Source organism: Dryobates pubescens, chromosome 16, assembly GCF_014839835.1.
Source record: "Dryobates pubescens isolate bDryPub1 chromosome 16, bDryPub1.pri, whole genome shotgun sequence".
Classification (NCBI taxonomy): Eukaryota; Metazoa; Chordata; class Aves; order Piciformes; family Picidae; genus Dryobates; species Dryobates pubescens.
In genome coordinates, this window is record NC_071627.1 from 15,924,567 (window position 1) to 15,938,377 (window position 13,811).

The window sequence follows — 13,811 nt, forward strand, 5'->3', positions numbered from 1 at the left end:
CACAGTGCCACCACTTCTGATCGGCAGACCAGCATACTCAAACCCATTTCTGGTTAGTTGAAAAACAACAAAGCCACACCTTCCCCCCTCCCCCCAGCAACATTTCATAATCCACCCAAGTCATGCTAACAACCGAAGGCGACAACAGCTCAACAGCAAGACGACTGCGTAGGTGCCAGGGGCATGGAGGAGACAGATCGGGGGCTCTCACACCGGCCAACAGGCACAGAGCCCCAGGCCAGGTGAGGGGGGGGATTTAAGGGGTGATAGAAATAGGGGGTGCCCAAGTCAGTCTGCTGGGCAGTGTCAACTGGGGCAGCCACAGCTTTAGGCATGCAGCTCCTCTTGGTGGAAGCAACCAGCACCTTTTCCTGCAACGTATACATCCTATATATACACATACACGTGTGTGATATATACCCCTGCTCAGGGCGTGGGCGGTGGAAATGCACACTCTCACCACTGGATGTCGCTCCTCCCCACCACAGCCCTGGCTTCTGGGGAGACCCCGCGGCCAGGCTGGGGGCCCCGGGGGATGGACCGTGAGCCCCAGGAAGTAGTGGGCTGGGTACCCCTGTTCCAGAGGATCTCCTGGGGATGGTGGCGGTTTGCTTCAAGTGCTGACAGTTAGTCGTGACCAGGAGGGGGAGCAAGGCTCGAGCCCTGATATTGCAGGGAACCGAGAGGGAAGCTCTGGTCAGGAAATCAGCAGGGACTGGAAGCAACACAGCCCCCGAGGAGGTTGTGGTGGAAGGCATGGGGGGGGGGGGTCAAACCCTCCTGCTGAACGCTGAGGGCATGGGCTTTCGGAAACTCTGGCCAAGTCCTCTCTGTCCCTCTTGTGAGAGCAGCAGGGAGATCAACCCCAGGGCAGAGCCAGGCAGGATGAGCCACCATTGCCCATGGGGACGGGGCTGAGATGCACTTGGGAGACCCCGGGCAGGCCCACATCCACACATCTAATTAAAAGCAGGTGTGGGTCTTGTCAAAGCAGCCCCCACCCCTTTGACACCCACCACCACCCCCTTCATATATATATATATATATTTGTATACACACAGCTGGTTCCCCGTGAGGATGGTGATGGAGGTGACAGCAATGATGCAGAACATGTATACGTATACAATACAAGTAAATGCTTTGGTATTGACGGTTAAAAGAGTTTTAAGCCTAGAATGAAAAAATTCAGACCTTTGCTTCCTATCATACCCATGCAGCCGGCTTATCAGGGGCTCATCCAAATCCACCTTAAACAGTAGGAAGTGGGTTCTTACTAGAGACAGCTCATCAACCTCGGGGGCCGGGGGTGGCCCGCCCGTGACCGGGACGGTGGGTTTGGGGGAGGGGGCAGGCGAGGTGTAGGCATGGTTGAGTGTGTCCCCCTCTTCCATAGTTCGGAAGGCAGCCAGGCTCATGTCATCTCCCTGTATATCATCCAATGTCTCGGTGAGGGCTGCCAGCAGCGCTTCGTTCTCGCCGTCTATTATCTGTAAGGAGCAGGCAGAGGTGGGCAGTTAGGACGGGCAGCAGAACCAGGGGGTGCTGGGCACAGGTGAGGGAGGGGTGGTGGTGCTGTACCAGCACCCATGCTTGCCAGTGACCCTGCAGAGGACTTGGGAGAGCTTTTTCTCAGCACAGCACTGGGATTGGATGGGATCAGGAGGAGAGAGACCCAACTGGCAAAGGAGATGGTCCGGCCCCCTTCACCCCAGTGGGAAAAGAATGAATTAGAGCATCTTCTCTCACAGTGGCTGCCTCCACCCCATCATGAGGCAAACAGCAAGCAGCAGACAGAGGATCTGTGATTAAAAGGCTCCTTGCCCAAGAAAACTGCTTGCTGGGAGCAGCATCCAGTTGGACTGGGAGCCTGGGGAGGGGGTAGGCACAGTCCCCTGCCCTCCGTGGGGATGAAGACATCCAAGCGGGCATGGCTGGTTATTTGCAGCTCTCCTGACAATGAAGGCAAAGAAAATCTGAGGTGTAAGTAAGCTCAGCCCAGGGCTGCCCAGTGGATGAAAGAGCACAGTCCCCCAGGAGGGCACAGGGGAAGCTTAGCCTGGGCTGCACCGCTGGGCAGATGCCACAGCCTGCACGAAGCAGTGTGGGGTCTGCTTGGATCAACAGTTCCCAACCCCTGCCTCCAGCCTGGGGGCTCTCAGTGAACAGCATGATCTGGGAATGCTGACAGGAGTTTTCTCAGTGTCTGGGGCTGTGCTGGACCAGGCAGCGCCACAGGCTGCTCCTCCCTGTCCCAACCTGTCTCCATAGGCCCCTCTTCCCATCTGGGCTTCGCCTTGGCTGATGCACCTCCAGTTCTCCCAGTGCCTTCTCAGTCCTGCACAGGCCCATGAGTCCCCTTCCAGTCTAGATATACAGTGCAAAAGCCCAGAAGAAGATGCAGAAGCTGAGGAATGGGTGAAGTGAGCCAGGAGTTCCTTCTTTTTGGTCCTACTCCATCATATTTTGAATGTAAACCATGTCCAACAAAAAGCAGGCTACCATCAGCTATAAAATTAGCACAGGGGTAAATTCAGGCTAGCAAGGAGGACTGTTGACTGCACACAGCCTCTTGTGTTTCTCTAATCTTGTTTGGAAATTAAATGTCTTTTGTTCCGTGCCCTAACCTTGCACTAGAGCAGTCACTAGAGCAGGCTCCAGGGAAAGGCAGCAGGATGCTCCATTTTTGGCTCCATTTCTTTTCCTCCTGCTATTGGCATGAGACTGCTGTGCATACAAGTTCAGTGGGATACATTTCATCATACTCCACTGCTCCTAGTGGGCCTGTCTTCTGCATTTCTGTTCTGTTTATCTTTTCCCCAGGAAGTTCAGCGGAAAATATGCATCTCGTGATGAAGGTCCCTCAGCTGGACTGGACCATTTTCAAGCACAGCATCAGCACGGCATAGGAGCCAGAGGGTTGTTATTACAGCCAGGTTAGAAAATACTGGGGCCTTTTTCCCCCTCCTTGCTTCAACACAAATCCTCCATCTTCTCTAAACGTAACCCAGAGTCGGTGACTAGCAGACATCACTGGGTTGCAACCTCCTGGTCTGAAGGGGTAAGGGCCTGGATGCTGCTCAGGAGGGCACAGCCCCTGAGGATAGGGCACATCCTTGGCATAGCAAGAGCTTAGGGAAAGGTAAGCAGGCTTCCCATCTTGTTCTGCTCCTGATCCCCAGGCAGCTTCTACAACTCCCTTGCCTCCAACCTGCCTGTTGTGCTCATAGCCCTGCCCTGATGCCCCAGCTCTGCCAGATACTCACCTCCTCTTCAAGGAGAGACACAAACAGTCCTGAGGGACGAGGACCAGCCCTGCCTGTGCCTGGGAGTATCTCAGCACCAAGCCCAGAGAGAATGCCAAAGCTGGAGAGCCATGGGAAGGGGCTTCTTTCTGCCTGAGCCCCACACTGCTGCCCTAGCAAACCAGCTGTAATTCCCTTCTAATAATACATCACAGGAGGGTTGGCTCAGCAGCCCTCCCCTGCCCATCCACCTCCTCATTAGCCTTACTCTGCTTGCCCCATTTAGATCTGGTGCACAAATTAATGGAGCACTAAACAGCTGGGGAGGAGCTATTAATAGTTGTGTGTGTCCCCTCTTTCCTTCTTCCCCTCCCCTGCCCCTGCCTCCATCCTTGGATAACCTGTGCCCGGAGGATGAGGATACCTGGAGGAGCTCGGAGTCGTCGGTGCTGTACTGGCTGGAGTTGGTCTCTGAGTGCTCCCCACACCACTGCAGCTCGCTGAAGCAGCCTGCAGAGTCGAAGTCATTGGCATCCAGCTGAGACAAATCAATCTCTGGGAAGTCAGAGTAGAGGTGCTCCTCGCCAGACACCTCATACTGGGGAGAAGAGAAAAGGGGTGGATGAGCCTGACACCATGCCAGAGGGGCAGGCAGCAACAAGCAGCAGCAGCCCCCTGCACAGGTGGCCTGTCTCCCCTTGTGGCCCTGCTCAAGCCCATCACTCAGGCCCTCTTTCAAATAAGCTTTGGTTAGTGGCTGCAGGTGCAACCACAGGGCAGTGCAGGGCATGGAGGGCACCTTTTCCCTGTGCATCTCACAAATCAGTTTGCACAGCCTGGCACTGCTGGTTACTGAAAGCCACCCTGTAACTACCACCAAACCCCCTTCTGGTGTCCTGCACTGCGGCAAGTGTTGAAAGGGCAGCATCTGCATTGCAAGAGCCTCACCTCCTCCAGCAAGCAGAAGTTCAGGCACAATCCCCCAGACCCTAGCAAAGTAGCTGCTGGTGCTCTTAGCAGAGATGAGAGCCACTTCTGCCTCTAGAGCCCTAAGAGTGACATCCAGGGTCATCCAGCTGACCTGGGGATCAGTCATAACAGAGCGAGGCAACAGACTTGGGCACACATGAGACAGCAAAGCATGGGGCCAGGCTCCAGTGGGTGACCTCATGCCTGGTCAGCATGGCTGCTCTGTACCCTGTCCCTGCCACATGGCACTGAGCAACCTGGGGACAGTCTCTCTGGGGAGGCTATACGTCCCAAGGCAGTACAGACCCTGGCTGCCACGTCGCACATGCAGGATGAGGAAAATGGCACAGGCACAAGCTGATGTCCAGGTGCACACTGGGTGATGCAAGCTCTAAGAACTGAGCTAAAAATCTCCATTTAACCTCAGAAAGGAACTGGGACCTGTCCCACCTCTACCTGGCTCTCTGCCACTGCCTGGCCACAAAGCCTACAGCTATATCCAGCACCTGCAGGAGCAAGGGCTGGCACCAAGGCTGCCCTGCTTGTTGCCTGCCTGCACTGCCTGCTTGCACTGCTGCACCAAGCCCTTAAGCCATGCTTGGTTTTGCTTCTAGTGGCCAGGTTCAAACATGGAGGGGAAAGGCCTGGTCCAACTCCTCCTGGTATTGGCTGCCCAGGGGGAGTTTTCTGGTGATTGTGGGAAGCAAGTTTATTTACAGAGCAAATGGATGTTGGAGAAGGCAAACATCTGAGCGTGTGAGAAAGCCTGCAGGGGCAGGAGAATGTGAGGGCCTCCCCTCCTGCAAGGATGTCCTCCAGCACTCAACAGGAAGGACAAGAGATTTCAAATCAAGCTGCAGTCCTGCATGATTCTCTCTTTTGTCTTTTTTTTTAAACTAGGATAACCTGGGATTATTGACTCTGCTCCCATAGCTGAGGAACCCATGTGCCATGCTCCCCATCAGGTTTAGGACACTACTGTGCACACTCGCTCCCATTTTGTGTTTCTCCCCCACTCTTCACTCTGTCCACTCCCAGGGGCAGTGGGAGGGGAAGACACACTGGTTTGGAGGACAGAGCAAGGGTAGAGGAGAAGGTCCTGATGGCCTGATAGCAGGGAAGTGCTGCATCCTTGCAATGGGCTGCCAGCCCAGTCATGCCTATGGCTGCAGTGGGGCTGGGAGCTACAGGGAGCTGCCCCCATGCTGGGGCGATGCTCCTCCCAGCATCCTTCCTCCACCTTGCTGATGGAGGGAGGTATATCAGTAGACATCTATGAGCATGGTGCCAGCAATTATATTGAGCACAAAATTGCCTATTCAAATCCCTGAGCAGCTCCAGGATCCAGATGCTCCTCATGGACCTTGCAAGGCTGGGGCCCTTCAAACCTGTCCTGCAAAAGCATTTCCTCCCCAGGTGGTCAGAGCACAGGTGGCAGGTGGTGAAGAGTCCCTGTCCTCCTCACTGCCAGCTCCAGAGGACACAGATTTTACATTTTTCCCTATCTCCTTTGCTCAGGGGCATCCTGAGCTGCTCTGGGAACACATGTCCTTTGGCCTTTCAGATGTGTCCCTTACCTGCTGCAGTTTGTCCCTGCTTTCTTGCTAGCGCTCCTTTGCCTGCTCCAGAAAAGGTCTTACAACAACTTTGGCTCCCCCTTCTCCCCAAATCTTCCCATGGGAACACAGGGAAAGGCTTTTATTTTTAGAAAAGCCATACATACATATATATATATGTGTGTGTGTCTGTGTGTCTGTGTGTGCCTGTGTGCATTCAATTAAAAATAGCAAAGCAGTCAAATTCTCCTGCTCCTTTTGATATGCCACAAGGGAAAAGATCCTGGTGCTGAGATCACAAGGAGCAGCTGACACCAGTGCTTGGGATGTCTTTTGATCAGCTCCACAGATGTGACATGTCCCCATTGGTAATAGGGCTGGGTAAAAATAAACTCCTGCAATCTAATGCTGCTGAGTTGCCCTCTCTGGGCACCCAGAGGCAGGTGTGCCCTGGTACTGCCATACTGCATGCAGCCACCCTGAGACAGTGGTTCACAGGGGATGCTCCCAGATTCCCAGCTAGCACAGGTCAGGTCTGCCCAGCTCTTCTGTGTCAGTCCTCCACCCCCTCAGAAAAAGTGGGGAGCCACTTGCACAGACACCCATCAGGGCATTCCAGTATGAAGCCTTGTCTCCAGCCAGAGCCCTCTGCTAGAATGGCTCATTTAACTGCTCCAGCCACTGAAGACTTGAGTCTCTGGAGGAAATCCACAACTCTGAGCACTGCTAGCCCAGCAATGAGCGCTGAGAGCAGGGACCCTCTGGGCCAGCCACAGGAGTGGGACCCAGCCCCCCACCCAGGGAGAGGGTGGCAGCAGATTAGGGGGGAGGCTGCCTACGGGCACTGGAACCTCATCTGCTCCAACTTTCATTTTTCCCACCCTTTGCATTTCCTGCTGTCTTGGGAGAGGAGTGAACTTTTGTTCTAATTTTACTTGGGAGTTTGTAGGAAGATCAGCCATGGGTTCTTGGTGTGCAGCCAGCAAACACCCATGGAGACATGCTCAAAAATTTGGAGGCATCCTCCAGCCCAGACACCTGGCCCATGTGCGCTGCAGCATGGCTGTGACCAGAAAGCTGCTGGCAGCTGATTCTGACTTATCTGATGAATTTCAGCTCCAAGGAAGAGAGATGACCAAGCAGCCACATGGGTGCCCCTGTACCACACATCTACATCCTTTGGGGGAGCAGGAGCCCAAGTCTGGGCATACCCTCTGGCAGCAGGAATACCCCATGGCAGCACTGCATGGGCACCTGAAAGTCAAAGCTAAAAGGTGACAAAAAAGCTAAAATCTGGGAGAATGGCTTCCATTCAAAGCCATCCTCCTTGGCTTTCTCTAAAGCATGACCCAACTCTGAGCTCAGCCCTAGCAGAAATGCAATTGCAATTACAGGACAAAGAGGCAGATGATACTCACTTGTGTGTTGCAAGGAGCTTTGCCTCTGCAGAGGCTTTCCTTGCTGGGAGGACAGAGCATTAATGTTTTTATTCTCTTACTGCTGAGCTCAGACAGCTCTTCCCCACTGCCAGGGGCTTACAACTTCCATTGTGGGAGCAGGAATTGCCCCAGGAAGCTGGCAGGGGTCCTTGTGCCAAGAGTTTGTGCTCATTTCATGCCCCTGCTGAGGCTGGCCGGATCCAGCAGCAGCGGTGCTGTGCATGCCCAGGCACAGGGGCAGAGCAGGAGGGCCCTGTGCTGACCACTGCTGCACTGCCCCACTGCCAGCCCCACCATCCATGTCCACCACGTCAGAGCTGGCAACAGTGAGAAAGTACAAGGGACAGTCCCCAAACTGGCAGTCAAGGACGTCCAGAGGTCACCCTGCCCTCTGTCCTGCCTCAGGGAGCCTCAGCTGCACCTAAACATTTCCAGGTAAGTACCAGCAGGGCCTCTCCCTAAGCACTGCAGATAAGGAGGGGCTGGTTTGCCCCTGGCCTGCACTGTGCCTTCTCCATGCAAGCAAGTCAGCCTGAAAGCTTCTGGTGGCTCCTTGGTCAGCATCCCTTTGTATCCCAGGACTGCAAATGGAAGAGCTCCTGGGTGCTCTGAGGACTGTACCCACCAGGACACGTGCTGCTCCAACTCCCTGTCCCTTTCCAAAGCCCTTCCCAGGGCAGTGGCAAGGTAGTGCAAGACAGGGAGCTGGCCAGGGAGTTAGCTCCATCTCCCTACCCAATTGTGAGGGCAGACAATGTAGGCAATCATCTCTTATGTACCCAGCAGCTCCAGCATGTGTCCAGCAGCTGAGTGAGGGCAGCTGCTGGCTGAAGCCACATCCAACTATGCCCCATTGAGCTCAGTGCTGGCTCCCTGTGTCATGAGGACAGCAGGTGGGACATTTCCCCTTTCAGGTCTTTCTCTCGTTTGGGAGCAGCATTAACTCTGGTGTGAGAACCAGCCTCTGCAGAGAGATGAAGCTCCTCTCTGAGCCCAACTCTAATTCAAATATTGGATTAACAAGACAGGAAATGTTTTCTTCTTTTTCAGTGTTAACCGAAAAGTTTGATTTGAGCTGCTCAGATTAAACCTCCCAGTCAGCAGGGCTGGACAGCCAGGCTGGGGCTGAGCTGCTGGTTCCCAGGGGCAGCCGAACCCAGTGAGCTGACCAAGAGCAGACTTTGGCTCCACATATGTGCTGGCTAGCTTGCCCAGGGGGCAGGCAGCTTCTGCATACCAGCCTGAAAACAGGCACCTGCCAGCTGGAGCTCAGCAGCCTTCAGGCAAATGCTGATGCTTTGGGGTTTTGCCTTCCCTGCAGCAAGGCTGGGAAAGAAGGAAAGGAGCGATGCCGCCTCCGGACACCATTTTGGAGAAACTGCAACCCTGCTGCCAGGCAACCTAAACCAGGGCAAGCAAGAGAGCTCAGCTGGCTGCTGCCTGCAGCGCCTGTAACTGGCACAGAGGAGCTGGGGATGGCACAGTGACCGTAACAAAGAGACCTGAAGGTCCTCTCCCCTGTGGTTCCCGACAACAGCACAGGTAGAAATTTCCCTTATCTGCAAACCCCTGGGTCCAGCCCCTTGAAGTTGTGGCCAAGCATTCTGGAGCGAGGCTCCAAGCGTGCTGGGCGATGGCACACGCATTGTGCTCATGCTTAGTGAGGCTGCAAAAGTTCCAGCTTCTGAAGCCTGCCGGCACGAAGCGCTGCTGGACGGACACGGCGCCTTTGCAGGAACTTAATCCTGTTTAAGCCTGGGAGGTCAGACCTGCATTGCTGCCTGCATACAAGGCCCCAGGATGCTTTGCAATTGCCTTGTCACTCACATGCCACTTTGCTGTTCGGGAAAAAGGAAGGGAAGCAACATCTCCTGAGAGGGGCCAAAGGAACCGGCCAGAAGCAGGCAGCCCATCTCCTCGCCAAGGAACTGAAGCAGTGACTCAGCCTTCCATGGAGCCTCCCCACAGCCCAGTGCCTACCAAAGCAATAAGGGATAAATATACACACACACATACTGGAGACAGAGCCCCAAATTAGCCAGTAGCATTTAGGCTGGGACCCAAACCAGCAGAAGGTGAGAAATGCTGAGAACATGACGTACCAGCTCCTGCCAGCCCTCCCTCAGCGGCATGGGCAGCGCTGGCTCCCAGTGCCCATGTTCATGGCCGGCTGGGGAGCTTCGCCCTCCTCACCCTCGCCCCAGGCTTGCCTCGAACAAGGAAAGCAAATCCTTGGGCAGAGGTTCTGGGGAGAGCCGCCTGGGCTTATCGGGGAAATCCGTAATCACAGACTGCTTGAAACGGGGATTACAGACCTGCAGCAGACGGGCACCGCACGGCTGCTTCACCGGGCTGAACTCTTCCTCAGGCAGGTGGCAGCAGGCTGGCTGGTGCAGCGCTGAGCACGGCTGCCCCCTGCTTTGGGCAGCTGGGAGCTCCACTCGGGCAGCAGAGACAGACACCTGCAGATCCCAGTACCCCCCCAGTCTGCCCCAGCACCAGAACGGGGAGGTGATGGGGGCATGCCGACGCCATGACCCACACTAGGGCCAAACTCAGCCCCATCTGCCCCCGGGGGCACCCTGCTGTCCCGGTGACTCCCACCCAGGGGACACATTTGCCATGCGTCAGGCTGCCAGTGCCCTGGGGGGCGAATTTGGGTGCTGCCAGTCCCTTACCATTCGCGAGGATGCGCCAGCTCACTCACATCCCTCCCAGCCCAGAGGGACCCATGTGAGGCAGGCAGCCCCCTGCAGTACCAGGGAGGAGGGCAGAGGTGGAAATGGAGGAGAGAGCTAAAAATAAGTGTAAATACGGCAAGGAGGCACCTGGCTAGAGCTGTGAAGGTCACCAGAATGTGTGCCAGCAGATAAGCAACCCCCCTTCCCACTGGCATTTGACAAAATGTCACTGTGAATGAGGGAGAGGTGGTGTCGGGTTGTACCTTGGCCCAGCTGCCCCTTGCCACCCCTCGATATTTATAGCCTGAAAGCCCCAAAGCAGAGGGCGAGCAGTTAGGAGGCAGCAAAGGCAGAGGTGTGCAAACCCACCAATGGGACATGGTAGAGGGAGGCAAGAGGAGTGCAGAGCAGGGCTGCACAGCAGCAGGCTGCCACTCCTCCATCCAGCTCCCCAGTTTAGGGGGGAAAGGAGCACAGGAATCCTCTAGTCTCCCAAGCCTGTACAGAGGCATGCAACACCTTGCTGTCCTGCTAGAAAGTGGGCACTTCACCCTCTGCACTCTATTGATTTTTAATGTTTTTTTAATTTCTACTAATCTGGTTTCATGATTCAGCCCAGCCACCAAGAGACAAAACCAGCTCTAGCATTTAAAGCCTGGACAAAATAAATAGCAGGCTGATCCTTTCTTCCACTCGAGCTGCTCAAAGCCAACTGCTGCTTGTCCGCCCCATGCCAGGCACCCTGCACTGGCACACGTGAAGCAGTCACCCCCTGCCACAACCCATTATGTGTGGAAGGAGCAAGGGGAAGGGCATAGGCAGCACCAGGCGCCCAGCCCCATGGCACCAGCCAGACAAGGGGTGCTGGGTACCAGGCTTGGCGCCGTGGCCTGAGCACGAACATGGTCTTGCTCACTGACTTTTGTCTTACATTAGAAGGGTGTAATTAAGATCAATCACGAGATGCCAGTCGCAGGGAATATTAACCATTAACTGCAAACAGTAAACATGAACTTGCCAGGGTATCTTTGAAATGGAAGGAAGATGGAAGAAATTGCACTGAACTATCCCTGAGTCACACGACAGAAAAGAGGAGCTTGAGGTACTGGTATTAATGCCCTAAATAAACAACACTTTGCTGGAACATTTTAAACAAAGGTGTGTCAGGTTTAGGAACAAGGGCAGCAGCAAAGTGCATCATGGTTTACAGAGCTGCATGTTCACACTCTAGTTGGGAGCTGTTTATTTGGGCTCTAAACCTGAGTCCACTTTATTTCTGCCGGAGCTCTGGGACAGGCCAGCCCTGGGCAGAGCCAGGGAGACCTTACAGCTCCAGCAACCCCACACCGAGCCCAGAACACCTTCCCACCACTGTCACTCTCTAGCACAGCACCACCAAGCACCAGACAAGGGCAGAAAAGGAGAACTGATGTTCTTGCCCCATACAAGGAGAGGAGGCAGCAGGTAGATGCAGCTCCTTTCAACACCAGCTAATGGAAAGGGCACTTGCTGACTGTGGCTGCTGCCAAGTGCCGTGCCATGCAGGCTGCTGGGCTGCCCTGTCCCTGGGATACGGTCTGTCAGGCAGAGGGCTGGCCAGGCAGTACCAGCATGGTCAGGCACACACAGCGTGCTGATAACAGTGTTTCCCATAGCAAGAGAAGTGTGACAGCTTTATCCTGCACCCTTCCAGCCAAGCAACAGCACCCCACGCCAACCCTGCCAGCAGACAACCCAGCAAACACCACCCTCTGATCCTGGCACAGCAGAAGCCAGCACCCCAAATAGGCACATGCCAGTGGCTGCTGCCAGCCTTGCCCCAGACACTGACAGGTGGTGCTGCAGGCAGCAGGGCTGGCACTGCTTAATGGCATCAGCTAGGCAGGACACAGGTCTGGTCCTGAACCCTGGTTGTGTTTTCTACGGAATTCCTGTTATCTGACCCAAACCCAAGGCAGGACTGAGAGACAGAAACTTGCCTGCACTGAGCACAGTGGGAACTGAACTGTTCCATCAGCTCAGGAGGTCTCCAGCCCTGCCGTGAGACCCGCTGGCCACAGGCTTGAGGCACAAGCAGGAGTTGCTCCAGAAATCATCCCATCAACTCAGGAGGTCTCTCCCTGCCATGCAACCCCTGGGCCATAGGGATTGAGGCACAGGCAGGAGCTGCTCCAGCACGATGCTCACCTCCTCACCACAGCATTTCCCAGTGAGGCAGCACAGCCAGCACAGGGCAAGGACAAAGCAAGAGCAGTGGGAACCATGGCCAAAACCAGTAGGGACATCAGCATCCCAAAATTCTTGAGACTACAGGCCCACAGCTGGAGGTGGCAGGAAATGCTGTGGCCCTGCAAAACACACTGGGGAGGCCTGGGAGTGGGGGTACCTCTGAGCTCCAGCAAGGCTGGCACCACAGGGTGTAGGATGAGCCTTGGGAGGGGGCAAGTGCCTGACTCACCAAGGAGCTGACTATTAGCCAGCTCTGCTGGTCACAAAAATTCCCCACAGTAACACCTCCCTCCTTTTGAAAGGAAAACATGAGGGGGAGATTATTTTCAGACCTTCCTCTTCTGTAGCCAGCAGCCACATGACAGCTGTAGGCAGAGGGACACCAGTGAGGAGGATCTCCCCAGGCTGGGGTGGCTGCAGGGGCAGGAGGAGGGGCAGCCCTGCCCTGCCCTTCTCTGCCCACTGTCCCCTTTGGAGGCTTGATCACCAGCTTGCAGGCTGATGGGGCTCCACGAGGCCCAGTCTGTGCAGAGGATATTGCAAACGTCCTCCCGTGGTGCAACCCTTCCCAGCTAGCACCAATTCATCTCTGTGGGCACCGTTCCCCTGGCAATGGCAGCTCTTCATCCCTCTCAGATAGCTGGAAGAGTGAATAACTGCCCCGAGGCAGTGAGCAACTGTTCCACCAGCCCTCCACACAATGAGTGAGGTTGAACCCACAGTAGCACAAGGTGAAAAGCAGAGACACTGTTCACAGGAAACAGGGTAAACATCACTGTGTCATGCCCTGTTGAGATCCAGCTCCAGAGCTGCCCAGGCAAGCCCAGCCCCAGCTGAGCTCCCTACCCACAGCCACAGCCTCGGGATCCGCCATGATGTTGTGCCTGAAAAGCTTCCCTTGGCTTTGTCAGGAGCCACATCCACAGCCTGTGGTCCTAGAAATTCCTGAACTACTCCCGGGGGCTGGCATAGGCAATGTGGGGAAGCTGGGAAGCTTTTGGGGTCCCTGAGAAGGCAGCGGGCAGTGAGTGTGCTGGTGGGGCACAGTCCCCATTGCACTGGAGCTGCTCAGCCCACAGTGCTGGCAGCTCTGGAGCTGCTGCCTTGGGGCTGTGAAATGACAGTGGAGGGGAGGCCAGCTTGGGGTGAGCTATCATTACTGAAATAAACTCCTCCCCTGCCTTGGGACACCAATTACAGGGCTTTCTGGGTGGCAGCTAGCAGGAGGCAGCGGCTCGGCAAGGAGCCTGGCTCTGCTGCACTCAGCATGGGGCTGTCATTCCTGGAGCATTCTGGCAGATCCATGGATAGGAAACAGGAGCTGAGGTTAAAGCCATCCTGAATCCTGCCCCTTAACACACACAACTGATGAGCAGGTGGAAAGAACCTGCTGGCTGCCGGCAGCACGACCTGGTGTCACCCCTCTGTCAGGTCTGTGGCTGTCATCTGCAGGATGCTCTTCACTACCCAGAGCCATAGGCACCTTTTTGGACTTCACTGATGCTCCCATGCAGAGCTGGGACTGTCCAGGCAGCCTGTCCCCCACCAGGAGCACTCCCTGTCCTTGTTGCCAAGGAGGTGGCAGGCAGGGAAGGTTGGAAAGCACATCTCCTGCCTGCCTGTAGGTTTTGTACCAAAGCTCAGAGAGGTGTTGATGCCTCCCCCACCATGGAAGACAGTGTGGGGTCCTGCACT

The 13,811-nt window shown here is 55.4% G+C and overlaps 1 protein-coding gene across 1 annotated transcript in view; it reads right to left on the reverse strand.

Moving 5' to 3' along the window:
* Positions 1 to 13,811, reverse strand: part of PPARGC1B (PPARG coactivator 1 beta) — a 51,916-nt gene that overhangs the window by 12,677 nt on the left and 25,428 nt on the right. The window contains exons 2-3 of the mRNA XM_054168319.1: positions 3,667 to 3,840; positions 1,275 to 1,487 (exon numbers count right to left, since the gene is read on the reverse strand). Of these exons, the coding sequence (XP_054024294.1) occupies positions 1,275 to 1,487; positions 3,667 to 3,840 (387 nt within the window). The remainder of the gene's footprint in view (positions 1 to 1,274; positions 1,488 to 3,666; positions 3,841 to 13,811) is intronic.